A 19,064-nucleotide genomic window follows, 5' to 3' on the forward strand; every position below is an offset into this window, starting at 1 on the left:
ATACCCCACAATAATTGGGTGGTCCAGGGCACTTTAAACCCCCCCTTTCCATCTCAACCATTGGTGGTCAGTGGTACTTTAGACCCCCCCTCTTTTCATCCCAACCATTGGTTGTCAGTGGTATTTTAGATCCCCCCCTTCCATCCCAACCATTGGTGGTCAGTGGTACTTTAGACCCCCCCCTTTCCATCCCAACCATTGGTGGTCATTGGTACTTTAGACCCCCCCCCCCCTTTCCATCCCAACCATTGGTGGTCAGTGGTACTTTAGACCCCCCCCCCCCCCTCTTTTCATCCCAACCATTGGTTGTCAGTGGTACTTTAGATCCCCCCCTTATATCCCAACCATTGGTGGTCAGTGGTACTTTAGACCCCCCCCCTTTCCATCCCAACCATTGGTGGTCATTGGTACTTTAGACCCCCCCCCCCCCTTTCCATCCCAAACATTGGTGGTCAGTGGTACTTTAGACCCCCCCCCCTTTCCATCCCAACCATTCGTGGTCAGTGGTACTTTAGATCCCCCCTTTCCATCCCAAACATTGGTGGTCAGTGGTACTTTAGAAGCACCCCCCTTCCATCCCAACCATTGGTGGTCAGTGGTACTTTAGACCCCCCCCCCTTCCATCCCCACCATTGGTGGTCATTGGTACTTTAGACCCCCCCCTTTCCATCCCAAACATTGGTGGTCAGTGGTACTTTAGACCCCCCCCCCTTCCATCCCCACCATTGGTGGTCATTGGTACTTTAGACCCCCCCCTTTCCATCCCAAACATTGGTGGTCAGTGGTACTTTAGACCCCCCCCCTTTCCATCCCAACCATTGGTGGTCAGTGGTACTTTAGATCCCCCCTTTCCATCCCAACCATTGGTGGTCAGTGGTACTTTAGAACCACCCCCCTTCCATCCCAACCATTGGTGGTCAGTGGTACTTTAGACCACCCCCCCTTCCACCCCCACCATTGGTGGTCAGTGGTACTTTAGACCCCCCCCCCCCTTTTCATCCCAACCATTGGTGGTCAGTGGTACTTTAGACCCCCCCTCTTTCCATCCTAACCATTGGTGGTCAGTGGTACTTTAGACCCCCCACCTATAAAAAAATTACCCCACGAGTATTGGTGGTCCAAGGCACTTTTTCTTTTGTTTTGTATTGGTATGACACAAAAAAGTGGGGAAACAGAAGCCAAATCTGACACATTCCGTGCAAGCCCCCAAAATGGACTGGACAAAATTATTGGCACCCTCCATGTAATATTCGGTAGCACAACCCTTGGAAAAAATAACTGAAATCAATGGCTTCCTGTGACCATCAATGAGTTTCTTCCACCTCTACTGGAATTTTGGATCGCTCTTCTTCCTCCAACTGCTCCAGGTCTCTCAGATTGGAAGGGTTCCTTTTCCCAACTGCTGTTCTGAGGTCTCTCCACAGGAGCTCTATGGGATGGAGATCTGGACTCATTGCTGGCCAGTTCAGTCCTCTCCGGCGCTTTGTCTGAAACCATTTCTGGGGGCTTTTTGACGTGTGCTTTGGGTCATTGTCCTGCTAGAAGACCCATGACCTCAGATGAAGACCCAACTTTCTGACACCGGGCCCTACATAGCACCCCAGAATTCTTTGGTAGTCTTTAGATTCTATAATGTCATGCACACGGTCAAGACATCCAATGCCTGAAGCAGCAAAGCAACCCCAAACCATCAGTGACCCCCCAACCATGTGTGACTGGAGGGACTGTATTCTTTTCCTAAAGGCCTCATTGCGTTTTCTTAAAACAGCAGAATGATGGGCTTCACCAAAAACATGGAATTTTGTTTCGTCTGTCCACAGCATCCCAAAAGGATATTGGCTTGCTCAGGTATGTTTTGGCAAGCTCCAATCTTTATGTTTCTGTGTCAGCAGTGGGGTCCTCCTGGGTCATCTACCATATTTCTGTGTCAGTAGTTGGGTCCTCCTGGGTCTCCTCCCATATTTCTGTGTCAGCAGGGGGGTCCTCCTGGGTCTCCTCCCATATTTCTGTGTCAGCGGTAGGGTCCTCCTGGGTCTCCTCCCATATTTCTGTGTCAGCGGTGAGGTCCTCCTGGGTCTCCTACCATATTTCTGTGTCAGCAGTGGGGTCCTCCTGGGTCTCCCACCATGTTTCTGTGTCAGCAGTGGGGTCCTCCTGGGTCTCTTACCATATTTCTGTGTCAGCAGTTGGGTCTTCCTGGGTCATCTTCCATATTTCTGTGTCAGCAGTGGGGTCCTCCTGGGACTCCTACCATATTTCTGTGTCAGCAGTTGGGTCCTCCTGGGTCTCCTACCATATTTCTGTGTCAGCAGTGGGGTCCTCCTAGGTCTCCTACCATATTTCTGTGTCAGCAGTTGGGTCCTCCTGGGTCTCCTCCCATATTTCTGTGACAGCAGTAGATCCTCCTGGGTCTCCTTCCATATTTCTGTGACAGCAGTGGGGTCCTCCTGGGTCTCGTACCAGTGCCTGAAGGTCAGCTTGAATTTGTCTGCAAGTTGAAGAGGTTCTTTATCCACCATTCCAGCAATACTTCATTGCAATCTTTGATAAATTTTTCTCTTTTGTCCAGGGAGATTAGCTACAGTGCCATGGGCTGTAAACTTCTTGACATTGTTGTGCACAGTGGACACAGGAACATTAAGATCTGTTAATTGATACAGGCGAGTTTAATTACAAATTACAGGAGCATCACAAACTTGGAATTATTTCTTACAATTTTGAGAAGGTGCCAATAATTTTTATCCATTCTACTTTTGGGGTTTTGCATGGAATGTGTCAGATTTGGCTTTTAGTTTGTCCACTTTTTTGTGTCCTACCAATACAAACAAAAGAAATGAGAATCCCTAAATATTTGTAATTGCAACAATTTTCTGGGTGAAAGGTGCGTTATCTGACAGAAACGTAGGGGTGCCAATCAGGGGTGGACTGACAACTCATGGGGCCCCCGGGCAATAGAGGATCACGGGGCCCGTGTCCTCGCCCACACTCAAACCACACCCAAAAAAGCCTATGAAAGGTACCAGGGGCATCTTATGGGACCCCCTACTGACCCTGGGTCCTTGGGCAGTGCCAGAGTTCCCAAATGGTCAGTCCGCCCCTGGTGCCAATATATTTGGCCATGACTGTAGGGTGACAATGTGTTCTGTCTCTCTATCCATTTGTGCTCCTGCGTTGTCACCCTGTTACATGGGCTTCTAACGAAGGCTGCCAGTGACCATTTCAGCAGATAGTACACGGGCAAAGTTCACTGTTGTTACTTGCCCTGAGAAATGCCATGCAGCCAATACTGGCGAGCATGTAGTCATGCAGGGGTAGCAAAGAAGATAGGCAGCACTTGAGATGTGACCAAGGATGAATAAGTGATGAAAAATTATTTTATGTTGGGAGAAAAAAAACCACGGTAAATTGTTAGACACCGTATGTAGTAGAGTCTCCTAATCTGCCACACATAGCTGACCTCAGGCTGCAGTTGTGTGTTTGGTTTCAGAGTCCACTCCATGCATCCTCTCATTCCTGATCACATGAGAGCCGAGTGGCTGGGGAGAGGTGTACTCCCCCGAGTCATGCGGTGTGACGTCACACCCTCGCTATGTACACATCAAACACCAGCTGTTTGCGCTAACGAAGGCCGGACCGTCTAATCCATTACCTGCACTGAGAGGAAACCTGAAATTCAGCTTCAGTTCAGTGTCTGAATGTCCTTTTAAATTGAAGAACTGTATTGTAGCTAATGAAGCTCAATCCTTGCATCACATTCTATCTGTCACACTGCAGCGGGCTGTAGATTTATTAAGACGCAATGTTTTACATGATGAAAATTTAGCGCTTTTTTTTTTTTTTTAACTAGTTCAGCTCTCATCCTGTACACCTCCTATGGACCGTAGCAATTTCTTTTTTTTTTTTTTTTACAGCTCTCTGTAATTTATCGATACTTAAGATAAAAGTAATACTTATACAGTATATGTTTGTGTGTGTTTATATTTATTTATGAAGGGGACAGTGTATGACCAGTATGATGGAGAGGTTAGTTTGTGACCAGTAGGACGGAGAGGATAGTTTGTGACCAGTAGGACGGAGAGGATAGTTTGTGACCAGTAGGACGGAGAGGATAGTTTGTGGCCAGTACGACGGAGAGGATAGTTTGTGGCCAGTACGACGGAGAGGATAGTTTGTGACCAGTATGATGGAGAGGGTAGTTTGTGACCAGTATGATGGAGAGGTTAGTTTGTGACCAGTAGGACGGAGAGGATAGTTTGTGACCAGTAGGACGGAGAGGATAGTTTGTGACCAGTAGGACGGAGAGGATAGTTTGTGACCAGTAGGACGGAGAGAATAGTTTGTGACCAGTAGGACGGAGAGGATAGTTTGTGACCAGTAGGACGGAGAGGATAGTTTGTGACCAGTAGGATGGAGAGGATAGTTTGTGGCCAGTAGGACGGAGAGGACGGCGTGTGACCAGTAGGATTGAGAGGACGGTGCGTGACCAGTATGACGGAGAGGATAGTTTGTGACCAGTATGGCGGAGAGGATAGTTTGTGACCAGTATGACGAAGAGGATAGTTTGTGACCAGTATGACGGAGAGGATAGTTTGTGACCAGTATGATGGAGAGGATAGTTTGTGACCAGTATGACGGAGAGGATAGTTTGTGACCAGTATGACGGAGAGGATAGTTTGTGACCAGTAGGACGGAGAGGATAGTTTGTGACCAGTAGGACGGAGAGGATAGTTTGTGACCAGTAGGACGGAGAGGGTAGTTTGTGACCAGTAGGACGGAGAGGGTAGTTTGTGACCAGTAGGACGGAGAGGGTAGTTTGTGACCAGTAGGACGGAGAGGAAGGCGCATGACCAGTAGGACGGAGAGGATAGTTTGTGACCAGTATGACGGAGAGGATAGTTTGTGACCAGTATGACGGAGAGGGTAGTTTGTGACCAGTAGGACGGAGAGGACAGCGCGTGACCAGTAGGATTGAGAGGACGGTGCGTGACCAGTATGACGGAGAGGATAGTTTGTGACCAGTATGGCGGAGAGGATAGTTTGTGACCAATATGACGAAGAGGATAGTTTGTGACCAGTATGACGGAGAGGACAGTTTGTGACCAGTATGACGGAGAGGACAGTTTGTGACCAGTATGACGGAGAGGATAGTTTGTGACCAGTATGATGGAGAGGATAGTTTGTGACCAGTATGACGGAGAGGATAGTTTGTGACCAGTATGACGGAGAGGATAGTTTGTGACCAGTAGGACGGAGAGGATAGTTTGTGACCAGTATGACGGAGAGGGTAGTTTGTGACCAGTAGGACGGAGAGGATAGTTTGTGACCAGTAGGACGGAGAGGAAGGCGCGTGACCAGTAGGACGGAGAGGAAGGCGCGTGACCAGTAGGACGGAGAGGAAGGCGCATGACCAGTAGGACGGGGGAGGACGGCGCGTGAGCAGGAGGGACGGGGAGGATGGCTCGTGACCTGGAGGGACGGGGAGGAAGGCCAGTGACTAGGAGGCCGGCGTGGGGCTAGGTGGACGGGGAGGAGGGCACGGGGCCAGGTGGATGGGGAGTTCAGTGCGGGGCCAGGACAATGGGGAGGACGGCGCAGGGCCAGTGTGATGAGGATAGTGTGTGACCAGTGGGATGAGGACAGTATTATAAGGACAATGTGTTTATCTGAGGGATTCCTCTGTGATGACTCCATTATTTAATTTCCTTTGTCTCAGGACGGCGAAGTTGGCATCGGGACAGGACAAACATCTCCTGTTTGAAGTGCAGCCAGGATCGGACACGTCTGCTCTGTGGAAAGTCGTCGTTCGTGTTTTGTGTACGAAGGTGAGTGCTGCTCTGTGTCGAATATTCCGTGGTATACGGTTACCTGGTACTTGTTCATCCAATAATACTTAAAGTGATGCTAAACACACAATGGTTAATATACATTCTCCCTTCTCTTCCTGTATGTGGATGGTGACTCCGTAACTATTTTAATAAATAAAAATCGAGGTACCTTTTTTTCCTAATCGATATACAACCAGCTCTTTCCCAGCTTGTCTGCAGGGAAACAGTGGCAGGAGGAGCTTCAAGTCCTCTGCTGCCGGTCACATTAGCTGCTGGTTCAAAATAAAAAAGCAACTTTTGGGATACGGAGCAAAAATAAATAATTTATTTCAATAAACTTTTACATTTATGATACAAATATATGTTTGAGACATCCTCGCCGCCAGGACTCCTGTGCCACAACTGGGTGCAATTGCAGCCTGGCTCCATTCACTTGAATAGGTTGCATTCGGTTTGGCGGTAGTCCCTGCTGAATGCGACAGGATTTATAATTCTTTCTGTGACCTTAAAGCATTGCGGTTGTGGGATGTGTACCCCAGTTACTACTTTTTCAGCACAAGGGGAAGTAGTTGAGGGGAAATAAAAATGCTGCTCAGCTGCAGTTTCTGAAATTGTTACACAGACTCAGGAATTGGGAGAGTGCTAATGACATGGGGTTACACCCAGGGGCGGACTGACCATTGGAGCACTCGGGCACAGCCTGAGGGCTCGGAGTCAGAAGGGGGCCCCATGAGATGCCCCTGGTACCTTTCATAGGATTTTTTGGGTGTTGGTGAGGACACAGGGGCCCCATGATCCCCTATTGCCCGGGAGCCCCATGAGTTGTCAGTTCGCCCCTGGTTACACCCTAGGTATGGCCCTTTCCTGGATTTCAGCTTCTTCGAGGTAAATACGGGGTGATTTTTCATGCAAAATCTTTATAGGTAATCAAATGTATCAATCTGTGACTCTTAGGCTATGTTTGCACTAGCCACTAGCGTTTTTACCGCTTCCCAAACACCTCGGACAATTCTGCCCATTGCAGCACATGGTTCTGTTCTAACGGGAGCGGTAGCGCGGCAAAACGGACGCCTCTGGTCGAGTCAGGAGGCGTTGAAGCCTCCTATTCTAGTCTATGGTGCCGCTCCACAAACGCCCGGCCGGTGTTTGCAGTGCGGTTGTGGGGCGTTTGCGGAGTGGTAACACCATCCAAACTTTGTTATAGGCGTTTGTGGGGCGTTTTTTAACGTTTGGCAACTGCCGCTGAACCGCGCATGCGGCGTTTGCAGAGCGTTTGCCGAGAGTTAAAAAAGGCTCCGCAAACGCCGGACCAACGCTTGCCAAACGCTATAGGGGCGTTTGGCAAGAGTTGGTAAAATAGTCAAGTGTGAACGAGCCCTTAGGGGTGGATTTACTAAGGGCAAATAGACTGTGGACTTTGCAAAGTGCAGTTTCTCCAGAGCTTAGTAACGGAGGTACAGCTTCACTTTGGAAGGAATATTCAATCACATGCAAGGAAAAGTTAGAAAAAAAACAGAATTTTTGCTTGCACATGATTGGATGATGGAAGTCAGCAGAGCTTCTGCTCATTTACTAAGTTCTGGAGCAACTGCACTTGCAAAGTGCACCGTCTATTTGCCTTTAGTAAAATCAATCCCATTGTCTCTGAATACACGGAAAGTGATTCGTGTCGCTTTCTTTATTCCAGATTAATAAAACCAGCGGCATTGTGGAAGTGTCCCGGATTATGAACCTCTACCAGTTCATCCAGCTCTACAAGGACATCACCAGTCATGCGGACAGCGTCTTCACCCAGAGCAGCACGGACGCCGAGGAGGACCCCGAAAACCTCTCGTCTGTGTCTTCCTGCCAAGCCAGCATCCTGATGGGGAAGTACGTAGACTTGTTTCCCACCCTTACCTTTCTCCTCCATTTTACCAAGGTGACCTTGCACATCCCGATCTGAAATTGATCTCGAGGTACAAACAATTGCAAAACAAGCCAATGGACCAATGCAACACACAGAGGGGTTGATTTACTAAAACTGGGGCACTCAGAATCTGGTGCAGCTGTGCATGGCGGCCAATCAGCTTCTAACTTCAGCTTGTTCAATTAATCTTTGACAATAAAACCTTGAAGCTGATTGGTTTACTAAAGGCAAATAGAATGTGCACTTTGCAAAGTGCAGTTGCTCCAGAGCTTAGTAAGTTACATAGTGTGATGGGAGTAGCTTTTGGGGGTGGGGAGACCCCTGTTGTTCCCCTTATCTGTAACCCACCATGTGCCTGTTAGGGGTACAGGGTGGTCTGTCCTGATATGGTGTAGACATGTTTAGGTGGGGTGGGGGGTTGTCCATTGTTCACTGCCACCTGGTTGTTCCATTGTTCATTGTTCTCTGCCATGCGGCTGCATCCCATTGTTCTAGCAAACTATTATGGGATGTAATGTTTGTGTATTGGTGTGGGGGTTGGCCATTGTTCACTGCCATGTGCTGCATCCCACTGTTCTGTGTCTTGGTTTGGTGGGGGGTGTTTCCGGCAGCCCTTCCCCCTGATGGGAGGGCCTGGTGATGTGTTTCCTGTTCCTGGTTGTATTTCCCTGCCCTGTGTATATATCTTGTGTTTGTGTTAAAATAAAGCAGTTGACTTCCTGTCTCAAGAGAGTCTGGTGCTATCTATTTCCTGCATGATCACCGGTGGGGTCCGTGGATGGTGTTCGGACGGGGAAGCGAGAATATAACAGAAATACCCTAGCTCAGTCCGGGTCCGTTACAGTTAGTCTGGCTAAAAAAAGACAAATGTCCATCCAGTTCAACCATAAAAAGTAAAAAAAGTTATAATCCTACACCCACAGTTGATCCAGAGGAAGGTAAAAAACCCAGCAAAGCACGATCCAATTTGCTCCTGCAGGGGAAAAAATCCTTCCTGATCCCCCGAGAGGCAATCAGATATTCCCTGGACCACCTTTACCTATAAATGTTAGTAACCAAAAGTTAATTGAGGTACAACTTCCCTTTGTCAATAATACCCAATCACATGTAAGGAAAATAAAATAAAAAACAAACAGCATTTTTGCTTGCACATGATTGGATGATGGAAGTCAGCAGAGCTTCTGCTCATTTACTAAACTCTGGAGCAACTGTACTTGCAAAGTGCACCGTCTAATTGTCTTTAGTAAATCCGCCCCTATAGTATTGTCCTGCACTTTGCAGTCAAGTAAAATATTGATTAAAAGTGGCTATATGAACGGACTGATCAATCATACTTTTAATCAATATTTTACTTGACTGCAAAGTGCAGGACAATACTACAGGGGTGGATTTACTAAAGGCAATTAGACTGTGCACTTTGCAAGTACAGTTGCTCCAGAGTTTAGTAAATGAGCAGAAGCTCTGCTGACTTCCATCATCCAATCATGTGCAAGCAAAAATGCTGGTTTGTTTTTTTGTTTGTTTTTGGTTTTGTTTTTTTTGGTTTTGTTTTTTTGGTTTTGTTTTTTTGGTTTTGTTTTTTTTCGTTTTTTTTTTTCGTTTTGTTTTTTTTTTCGTTTTGTTTTTTTCGTTTTGTTTTTTTTTGTTTTTTTCGTTTTGTTTTTTGTTTTTGTATTTTTTTTGGGGGGGGGTTGTTTTTTTTTTAATAATTTTCCTTGCATGTGATTGTGTATTCTTGGCAAAGGGAAGCTTTACCTGATTTACTAAGCTCTGGAGCAACTGCATTTGCAGAGTGCACCGCCTATTGGCCTTTGCAGTCAAGTAAAATATTGATTAAAAGTATGATTGATCAGTCCGTTCATATAACCAATCTGTTTTGTGATTGACTCTGTAGCACACCCAGATATTTGTTAAAACAGGCATCACACTTTGACCGTGTGGACCCTGCCGGCCCCTCCCACCAGCTATAATCTGCCTGCATTGCTTAGAGAAGTAGAGGGATCCAGTTATGACATCATTGGGTATAAATGATGTCATTTGTATGTGGGAGGGAACCAGGGAAGGCAAAATATAAGCAGATTAAACGTCAGCTTTATTGTGATATTAGACATGAAATCCTTCCTGCCTCACTGTGTTAGCTGCAGACTGATGAAGCCATCATCTGAACAACAATTTTGGATTTTTTTTTGGGGGGGGGGGGGGGGGGAATCCTAAATTAGTGTAGGTGCTGCCTCCATGTCCCTGTCTGCATCTTCCTGTAAACACAGCTGTGTGCAGAGTACAGCACATGTCCTCCTGGACTCAGCCTGTGTACAGGGAAGCGCCCCCCCCCCCCCCCCCCCGGGGCTGCCCTGTCCTCTCTGTGTTTATATTGGATGGTATCAGAGTGCAGGACAGAGGGGGGGTCTGGAGAGGGATAACCATCTCATCCCGCAGTTTCCAGCCAATGACAGCTAATCTGTCACTTCCATCTAAATCGAGGAAAAAGAGCCAAAAGGAAACCAATTCGGCCCGGAGCCAAGCTCCGCATATTTACACAGCATCCATGGGAGAGTGTTCTTTACAAGAGCTTTTTCCTGGCAGCCGTGAACCTGAAACCACTAGAGCTGTTCCTCTCTAATACCACAAACATCACTGAAGCAGACAGACGTTGGTCTGCTGAAGTTTCTGGAAAGCGCACAGGCTAGTTTATTGGAATTTTTTTTTTTCCCCCCCCCTATCATCCAGGGTCATTATCTGCTTCCTGGGTTTATATGCCGGCTCAGAGATGACCGAGTCACGTAAATTCTCATAGCTCCTGGCTGTGTTCACAAATGACTGACACAGGTCAGCCCCTGTTGCTGTCTTTCACCTTGTGACTTGCCGCAATGTTACAGTGTTGCAACTGTGTCACTAAGGCAGGCCATAGACGGGCCGTTTATCGGCCGATAAACGAAAAATCGGTCGGCGCCGTTGCGGATGCTGCCACCATCGTCCGCGAAAAACAGTAGTTTTTTGTGGATTTTCCAGCATGACCGATAAAAGTAAACGAGACGATCCACGAAAAACGGCCGACTGGCGGGCCCCACTAACGGAGTGAATATTGGCCGATTTTTCGTGCAGATGAAAAATCGGCCGATAAACGACCCGTCTATTGCCTGTATAAGGGGAGAGGAGACTGAGGAAGCGCTTCCTTCTGCATGCAGCAGGCTGAGGACATCATCTCAGTGAGAAGACAAAGGAAGGTTTTTATTAGTTATTTATTTCAGGTACTTATATAGCGCCATCAATGTAAACAGCGCTTTACATATATATTGTACATTCATATCAGTCCCCGCCCCCAAGGAGCGTACAATCTAAGGTCCCTAACTCACATTCATACATACACATACTAGGGACAATGTAGACAGGAGCCAATTCACCTACCAGCATGCCTTTGTAGTGTTGGAGGAAACCCACGCAGGCACAGGGAGAACATGCAAACTCCAGGCAGGTGGTGCCGTAGTTGGGATTTGAACCAACGACCCTAGTACTGCCAGGCGGAAGTGCTAACCATTTAGCCACTGTGCTGCCCACTCTTTTTAAATTCTAAATGTAATAATGGCAGAAGTGTGACGTCAGGAACGTATTTCTGCAGACTTGTAAAGTTACTGGCAGGTCCACTTTAAATAAGTCAAATTTATTAGCTATAGATTTAGGGCAGAGTCCGTGGACTCCGACCAAAGATGGCTTTTTAATGATACTGTTGCTCTATATTGTAACATGTCAGGAATTCACTCATGGAGACTTATAAACGCACTGAGAGGTCCGTTTAAGGTGCCAGCTCTGTGCCCCATGATGCCCTATTGCCCGGGGGCCCCATGAGTTGTCAGTCCGCCCCTGGTGCTGTTATCGTCATCCTTGCTTTATCTCCTAAGCTGACCACACGTGCTACAGTCAGATGGCCCATTGTTGGAGTTAGCACCAGGTAAGTCTTATGGGCGCCTTACCTTATTAGATATTCTGTACGTTGCACATTTTTGTAGATGGGTGCATACACTGCATAGAAATTGGAGATTGTACAATCTGGCTGTTACATACTGTATATGGTCAGCCACTGTCCTGGAATGGAGGAGGAGGGGGCTTCTTATTATCCATGTGGGATGCAGTAGTAGGAAGGGAGCTTCCCGTGGACTGTATCGGATGCAGTGGTGGGGGAGGGCCCTGTTATGGTTCATTTGGCATCTTGTGTTATGACGGGGCTTCCAGTGCTCCATGTGAGATGTGATGGTAGGAAGAAGGCTTCCTGTGGTCCATGTGGGAAGCAGTAGTAGCAAGGGGGCTGCCTGTGGTCCATGTGGGAGGGGACATTTCTGTGGTTTGTGTAGGATGCAGTGGTGGGAGTGGACTTCTTGTGGTCCATGTGGGATGCAGTGGTGGGAGTGGCCTTCCTGTGGTCCATGTGGGATGCATTGGTGGGAGTGGCCTTCCTGTGGTCCATGTGGGATGCATTGGTGGGAGTGGCCTTCCTGTGGTCCATGTGGAATGCAGTGGTATGAAGGCTGTATGTGGTCTATGTGGGATGCTGTGGTATTAAGGAGCTTTATGTGGGTAGGAGGGGACTTCCTGTTGTCCATGTGGGATGCGGTGGTGGGAGTGGCCTTCCTGTGGTCCATGTGGGATGCAGTGGTGGGAGTGAACTTCCTGTGGTCCATGTGGGATGCATTGGTGGGAGTGGCCTTCCTGTGGTCCATGTGGGATGCATTGGTGGGAGTGGCCTTCCTGTGGTCCATGTGGGATGCAGTGGTTGGAGTGGCCTTCCTGTGGTCCATGTGGGATGCAGTGGGGGGAGTGTCCTTCCTGTGGTCCATGTGGGATGCATTGGTGGGAGTGGCCTTCCTGTGGTCCATATGGGATGCAGTGGTGGGAGTGGCCTTCCTGTGGTCCATATGGGATGCAGTGGTGGAAGTGGCCTTCCTGTGGTCCATGTGGGATGCAGTGGTGGGAGTGGCCTTCCTGTGGTCCATGTGGGATGCATTGGTGGGAGTGGCCTTCCTGTGGTCCATGTGGAATGTAGTGGTATGAAGGCTGTATGTGGTCTATGTGGGATGCTGTGGTATTAAGGAGCTTTATGTGGGTAGGAGGGGACTTCCTGTTGTCCATGTTGGATGTGATGGTAGGAGGAGGATTCTTTTGGTTCAGGTGGAATGTGATAGTAGGAGGGGACTTCCTGTGGTTAAGGTGGGATGCGGTGGTAAGAAGGGGCTACCTTTGGTTCAGGTGGGATGTGGTGGTAGAAAGGGGCTGCCTGTGGTCCATGTGGTATGCAGTGGTAGGAAGGGGCTGCCTTTGGTTCAGGTGTAATGTGGTGGTAGGAAGGGGTCTGTCTTTGGTTCAGGTGGAAGGTCACAGTAGGAGGGGACTTCCTGTAGTTCATGTGGGATGCGGTGGTAGGAAGGGGCTGCCTGTGGTCCATGTGGGATGCGGTGGTAGGAAGGGGCTGCCTGTGGTCCATGTGGGATGAGGTGGTAGGAATGCTCCATGTGGGATGCGGTGGTAGGAAGGGGCTGCCTGTGGTCCATGTGGGATGCGGTGGTAGGAAGGGCTGCCTTTGGTTCAGGTGGGATGTGATAGTAGGAGGGGACTTCCTGTGGTTCATGTGAGATGCGGTGGTAGGAATGGTCCATGTGGGATGCGGTGGTAGGAAGGGGCTGCCTTTGGTACAGGTGGGGATGTGGTGGTACTAAAGGGCTTCCTGTGGTTCAGGTGGGATGCGGTAGGATCTCGTGTTATGATGGGGCTTCCAGTGGTCCATGTGAGATGTGATGGTAGGAAGAAGGCTTCCTGTGGTACATGTGGGAAGCAGTGGTAGCAAGGGGGCTGTCTGTGATCCATGTGGGAAGGAAGGGGCTGCCTTTGGTTCAGGTGGGATTGGGTGGTACTAAAGGGCTTCCTGTGGTTCAGGTGGGAGGGAGCTGCCCGTGGTCACATCCTTTATTCCCTTCATCTCCCCATACAGCAGCCATGACTTATGCTGACATCTAATTATTCTGGATGTCGAGTTTGCTGGAGGAGCTCACTTTGTATATTGAGGTAGGTACTCACCTTGTTCACGGCAATATTTTGTACACACATTTGCAGCATGGTTGTGCAGATTATAGTTCAAGGCCCTGTATGCCGCCCTATGTCTATGCTTCCTGTTACGCTGAAATCGGTTGGTAGAGTTTGATGTGATCTGATGACCTGACTTTGCTCTTCCTTTGTGGCAGGGTGAAGCAACTTACAGACGAGGAGGAGTGCTGCATCTGCATGGACGGACGTGCTGACCTCATCCTGCCCTGCGCTCACAGCTTCTGCCAGAAATGTATTGACAAATGGTGAGGCGCCCTGTCATATGACCCACCATCATGGGCAAAATTCTTTTTTTTTTCTTTTTTTTTTAAAGTCCGCAAACTTGCAACTATAACGAAAAACCCGTAAGTGTTCACAAAAAAAGTGCAAGTGCAAAACACCACACGAAAAAGTGCACTTAGGGGTGTGCTTTGTCCTTCCCCCGAAGGGGATGGACCTCTACCCTGATCCCCCGGGGCACGAAGCTCCTGACAGGGACAAGGTTTGATCCACCTAAGCCAAAAGGCCTGGTGGACCACCATTCCTTGTGTCCAGCCGAAGCCAGACACCCAGTACTTGGTCAGGGGGCTCTCCCGAAGAGAAAACCCCCTAGGGACAGGGGAGGAAGGAACCAAAAGGCCACACATCCTCCCCCTAGACTTCAGGGCAGGCCCGAGGACCCACACCCTCCATCCTGTGAGAAAAACACACACATAAGTAAAGAAAAAGTGACAAAACGTGGGAGGTGTAATAAATTAAATAAATAGAAAATAAAAAAGTGGTCGTGCCAAATAGTGCACAGACCAGGCCCTGAGGCCTGTAGCAAAAATTGCCCTGATCCTAGCCATAAGGCCTGGTCCTAAGGGCGCTGTGCAGAAAAAGTGGTAAAACAGTGACCATGTGCCATCTTCACACTGTGGGGGTCCCACACCCAGGTGTTACTAGTGGCACCCCTGAGGCGACTACTCAGGGGGCACTGGTTTGCGGACTCTCTGCCTTCCCGACCCCTTGCCAGACAAGGTAGATCCGTCCAAATCAGGAGGTACTGGGTCCTTCAGACGTTCCAAAGGGGAATTACTACCAGGCCCCAGCTACGTGTGGGCGTCCCGGGTTCCGTTCCCCCCGTAATAGCCATCCAGACCCCCATCATACCAGCAGGGGTACTATACAAACAGTCATCCCCGCAAAGCTAGAATGGCCGTGGAGCACCCCCACTGGACACTGATAAGAACAGATACTACACTTGATCTTAGCCAAAAGGCCGAGAAGTGCAAAATTCTTATCATATTATCATCATAGAGATTTGGGACTGTTTTTCGGCTCAGAGCAGAGATGACAGTTTGTTTTCTGACTCGATTATTTCAGCCGTACTGAGTTTTGTAATAATCCACACCGGATACATGTTCACAATTCTGCATGGGCCTATTGATTTGGCAAGAACTTTATTACTTAAGAAAACAAACTAATACAAATATCATTTTTAAGCACAAACAAGGTCTTATTTTGGTGATATTATCTTGCAAAAAACCGAACTAATCTTAACCACTTGACCTCCTGAGGATTTACCCCCCTTAATGACCACGCCTCTTTTTGCTACTCGGCGCTACACTAATTCAACTGATAATTGCGCGGTCATGCAATGCTGCACCCAAACGAAATTTACGTCCTTTTTTTCACAGAAATAGAGCTTTCTTTCGGTGTAATTTGATCACCTGTGCGCTTTTTATTTTTCACGCTATAAACAAAAAAAGGCCAAAAATTTTGAAGAAAAACAATATTTTTTATTTTCAGCTATAAAAAATATATAGTAAACTCAAAGTTGGTTATAAATTTAGGCCAAAATGTATTCTGCTCCATGTTTTTGGTAAAAAAAATCCCAATAAGTGTATATTGATTGCTTTTTGTGGAAGTTATAGTGTCTACAAACTATGGTATAAATTTACGCCATTTTTTACTGCAATTTACGCCATTTTTTTGCTATACAGCGCTGCGCTAGTTTAATGGACAATTGCGCGGTCATGCAATATGGTACATAAATGAAATTTACATCCTTTTTTCCCCACAAATTGAGCTTTCTTTCGGTGGTATTTGATCACCTGTGCGGTTTTTATTTTTTGCGCTATAAAAAAAAAGGCTGACAATTTTGAGGAAAAAAACTTTTTGCTATAAAACATGTCCAGTAAAAAAAAATGCAAAAATCAAATTTAGTCATAAATTTCTGCCAAAATGCATTCTGCGACATGTCTTTGCTAAAAAAAAAAAACAATACGTGTAAATTAATTGGTTTACGTGAAAGTTATAGCGTTTACAAATGGCGGGAAAGATACTGGGATTTTTAGGTTTTTTTTTTATACTACTAATGGGGGCGATCAGCGAATTATGGCGGCGATCAGGGACTTATGGCAGCGACCAGTGACTTATGGCGGGACTGCGGCGGACATTTTGACATTGGGGGGTACTGACTTGGGGTCACTGACATCCCCAAAAACACTAATACAGTGATCAGTGCAAAAAAAAAAAAACTGACACTGTACTAATGGCACTGGGGAGGAAGGGGTTAACTTTATTTTGTAGGGAAGGGTTATAGGAATGAGGGGGAGTGTTTTACTAGGGGGCGGGGTGTGTACTGGGTGGGACAAGGCTGATCGAGAAAGAGAAACTCCTCTTTCTCGATCAGCTCATCCTCGAGCTGAGAAGGAAGTGACAGACAGAACAGCTACTACAGCTGTGCTCTCTGTCACTGATTGCCGCCGATCGCCAGGACATAGCCGCTAAGGAGCGGCTGTGACCCGGTGACTGACATCTGCGGCGGTGATCCACAGGACAAATAGGGCGGCGGCGCGCCTCGCGCGCGCCCCCTATTTGTTTACAAAACACACGTCTTAAAACGTGGTTTTGCCTGTGAGTGCCGCCCTGCCGCCGTATATGTACAGTGGCTGGGCGGCATGCGGTTAAAAATGTCCCCTCCCCCCTCCTAACACCTATGCTAACTAACCTGTGTAATAAAGATGTATATACTTGCCTGGTTTAACCTCGCTCTGGTCCAGTCTCATGATTTGGCTCCCCTGTGCCAGCTGCAGCTACAGGGGAGAGGAGGAAGTGCTGACAATGGATGGGCTATGCGAGTCTGTGGGTGATGTCACCGTTCCCAGGCATTTCCAGCTGTTGACTGCTCTCTCCTCTCTCCTGTAGCCAGACTAGGTAGGTTTTAACCGGAATTCTACTTTAATATTACTTTCTACAGGCTATGCGCATATTTCTGTGTTGTGACTCTTTTATATAGATGCATTTGTCAGTTCCCCCTCCTAGGGGCTACATTCTTATCTCTCCTAAGCTGCAGGTGTATAACTACCAGTTTTGCACATTTCAAAGCAGTTGTAGTGTACTGGGTGACTACAGACCAAAACAAATGACAGTTCCCTGGCCTAACAACCCCCCCCCCCCCAACAAAAATAACAGTTTCCTTGACCTAACAAAACCTCCCCAAAAATGACAGTTCCCTTGGCCTAACAAACCCCCCCCCCTAAAATGACATTTCCTTTGGCCTAACAAAACCCTCCCAAAAATGACAGTTCTCTTGGCCTAACAACCCCCACCCCCCAAAAAAATGACCGTTCTCTTGGCCTAACAAAACCCCCAAAAATGACAGTTCCCTTTGGCCTGACAAAACAAAAAAAAATTACTGACAGTTCCCTTGGCCTAACAACCCCCCCAAAAAAAAAACAGTTCCCGTGGCCTAACAAACCCCCCCCCCCAAAAAAAAGTTACCGTTCCCTTGGCCTAACAACCCCCCCCCCAAAAAAAAAGATAGTTCCCTTGGCCTTACAAACCTCTCCAAAAATGACAGTTCCCTTGGCCTAACACAACAAAGAAAATGACTAACAGTTCCCTTAGCCTAACAAAACCCCCAAAAATTACAGTTCCCGTGGCCTTACGCCCCCCCCCCCAAAAAAAAAAAAGACAGTTCCCTTAGCCTAACAAAACCCTCAAAAATGACAATTCCCTTTGGCCTAACAAAACAAAAAAGAAAGACAGTTCCCTTTGGCCTAAAAAAAACAAAAAAATTACAGTTCCCTTGGCCTAGCAATGACAGTTCCCTTGGCCTAACAAAACCTAAAAAAAATGACAGTTCATTTGTCCTAACAGAACCTCAAAAAAATGACAGTTCCCTTGTCCTAAGAGAACCTCAAAAAAATGACAGTTCCCTTGTCCTAACAGAACCTCAAAAAAAAAGGTTCCCTTGTCCTAACAGAACCTCAAAAAAATGACAGTTCCCTTGTCCTACCAGAACCTCAAAACAATGACAGTTCCCTTGGCCTAATAAACATATATTTCCTTAATTTTCTTCAACAGGAGCGATCGGAACCGCAACTGTCCAATCTGCCGCCTGCAGGTGACCGGAGCAAACGACTCCTGGGTGGTGTCTGATGCCCCGACTAAAGAGGACGTGGCCAACTACATACTGAACCTGGCAGATGAGGTCGGGCAGCCCAATGACAGTTTGTTCTGACCGTCGGCGGATTTGTGCATCTTTTTGCCGAGGCGAGTATTGAGCACTCCTTCTGTTCGGCATTTCCTACGTTAATGGCGTTCATCTTCGGGTGAATGGAGCACTCATTCAGACACAGCACAGACATTAACAGTCTAAGAAAACAAAAAAACAAATTCCTTGCCGTCTTCAAAAGCATCTCTGTTAATTTCATGCGGTGGGGCAAGAGACTTCTGACCTCAACAACATCGGTTGAAAGACACCACTGCTATACTCAGACTTTGCGTGCGTGCGTGCGTGCGTTGGTGTGCGAGTATTTTGCCTATCCATGGTGAAGCTGACTGAAGCAGAGGACGCAACCTCACCTGCTCACCTTGATGATGGATAATGAATGATGTCATTTAAAGGCCAACTCCACTGGGAACTGGTATGGCGTTTGAAGGGGGCAGGGTTGGACCGAATCTCCGGTCTGCTCTTCATATCTCTCATGTTCCAGTGTTGAGATTTCAGCGCAGTCCTTTGTGTCTCCACCCCTTCTCACGGGCCCTTAATGACGGCGCCACCCTTTTATTGCATGTCGTGTATATAATATTGGATCCTATAGGACAGCGTGACGCCATCTTTTGACTTTGTAAAGCCTGGAAAAGTGGAGCTGGGAGATTTTCCTATGAGATATGGGCTTGCTTGCTGATAAGTTTTGGATGGAGGTGGCCTTACGTAGGTTTTTTTTTTACCCAGAAATATACATTTAGTATTGCTGCTAGGTAGGGTG

At 47.6% G+C, this 19,064-nt stretch overlaps 1 protein-coding gene and 1 pseudogene across 1 annotated transcript; one reads left to right on the forward strand and one right to left on the reverse strand.

Annotated features, from left to right (window-relative positions):
- Positions 1-5,403: 5,403 nt before the first annotated feature.
- Positions 5,404-18,487, forward strand: RNF141 (ring finger protein 141). The gene is made up of 5 exons (XM_089654945.1): positions 5,404-5,432; positions 5,714-5,822; positions 7,513-7,697; positions 13,962-14,069; positions 18,157-18,487. The coding sequence occupies exons 1-5, from the start codon at positions 5,404-5,406 to the stop codon at positions 18,311-18,313; spliced, it is 588 nt and encodes a 195-aa protein (XP_089511071.1). The 3' UTR covers positions 18,314-18,487.
- LOC149444091 (U2 spliceosomal RNA) lies at positions 14,902-15,076 on the reverse strand (annotated as a pseudogene).
- Positions 18,488-19,064: the final 577 nt, after the last annotated feature.

The sequence above is a fragment of the Staurois parvus genome, unplaced genomic scaffold (assembly GCF_062004578.1).
Source record: "Staurois parvus isolate SC_StPar_1 unplaced genomic scaffold, SC_StPar_1.0 ptg000817l, whole genome shotgun sequence".
NCBI classification, from domain to species: domain Eukaryota; kingdom Metazoa; phylum Chordata; class Amphibia; order Anura; family Ranidae; genus Staurois; species Staurois parvus.

Coding starts and splice junctions, on each gene's coding strand:
- RNF141 (XM_089654945.1), top strand. CDS start 5,404: ATGACCAGTAGGACGGGGGAGGACGGCGC. Junction 5,823..7,512: donor TTCGTGTTTTGTGTACGAAG/GTGAGTGCTGCT, acceptor TCTTTATTCCAG/ATTAATAAAACCAGCGGCAT. Junction 14,070..18,156: donor CAGAAATGTATTGACAAATG/GTGAGGCGCCCT, acceptor TTTCTTCAACAG/GAGCGATCGGAACCGCAACT.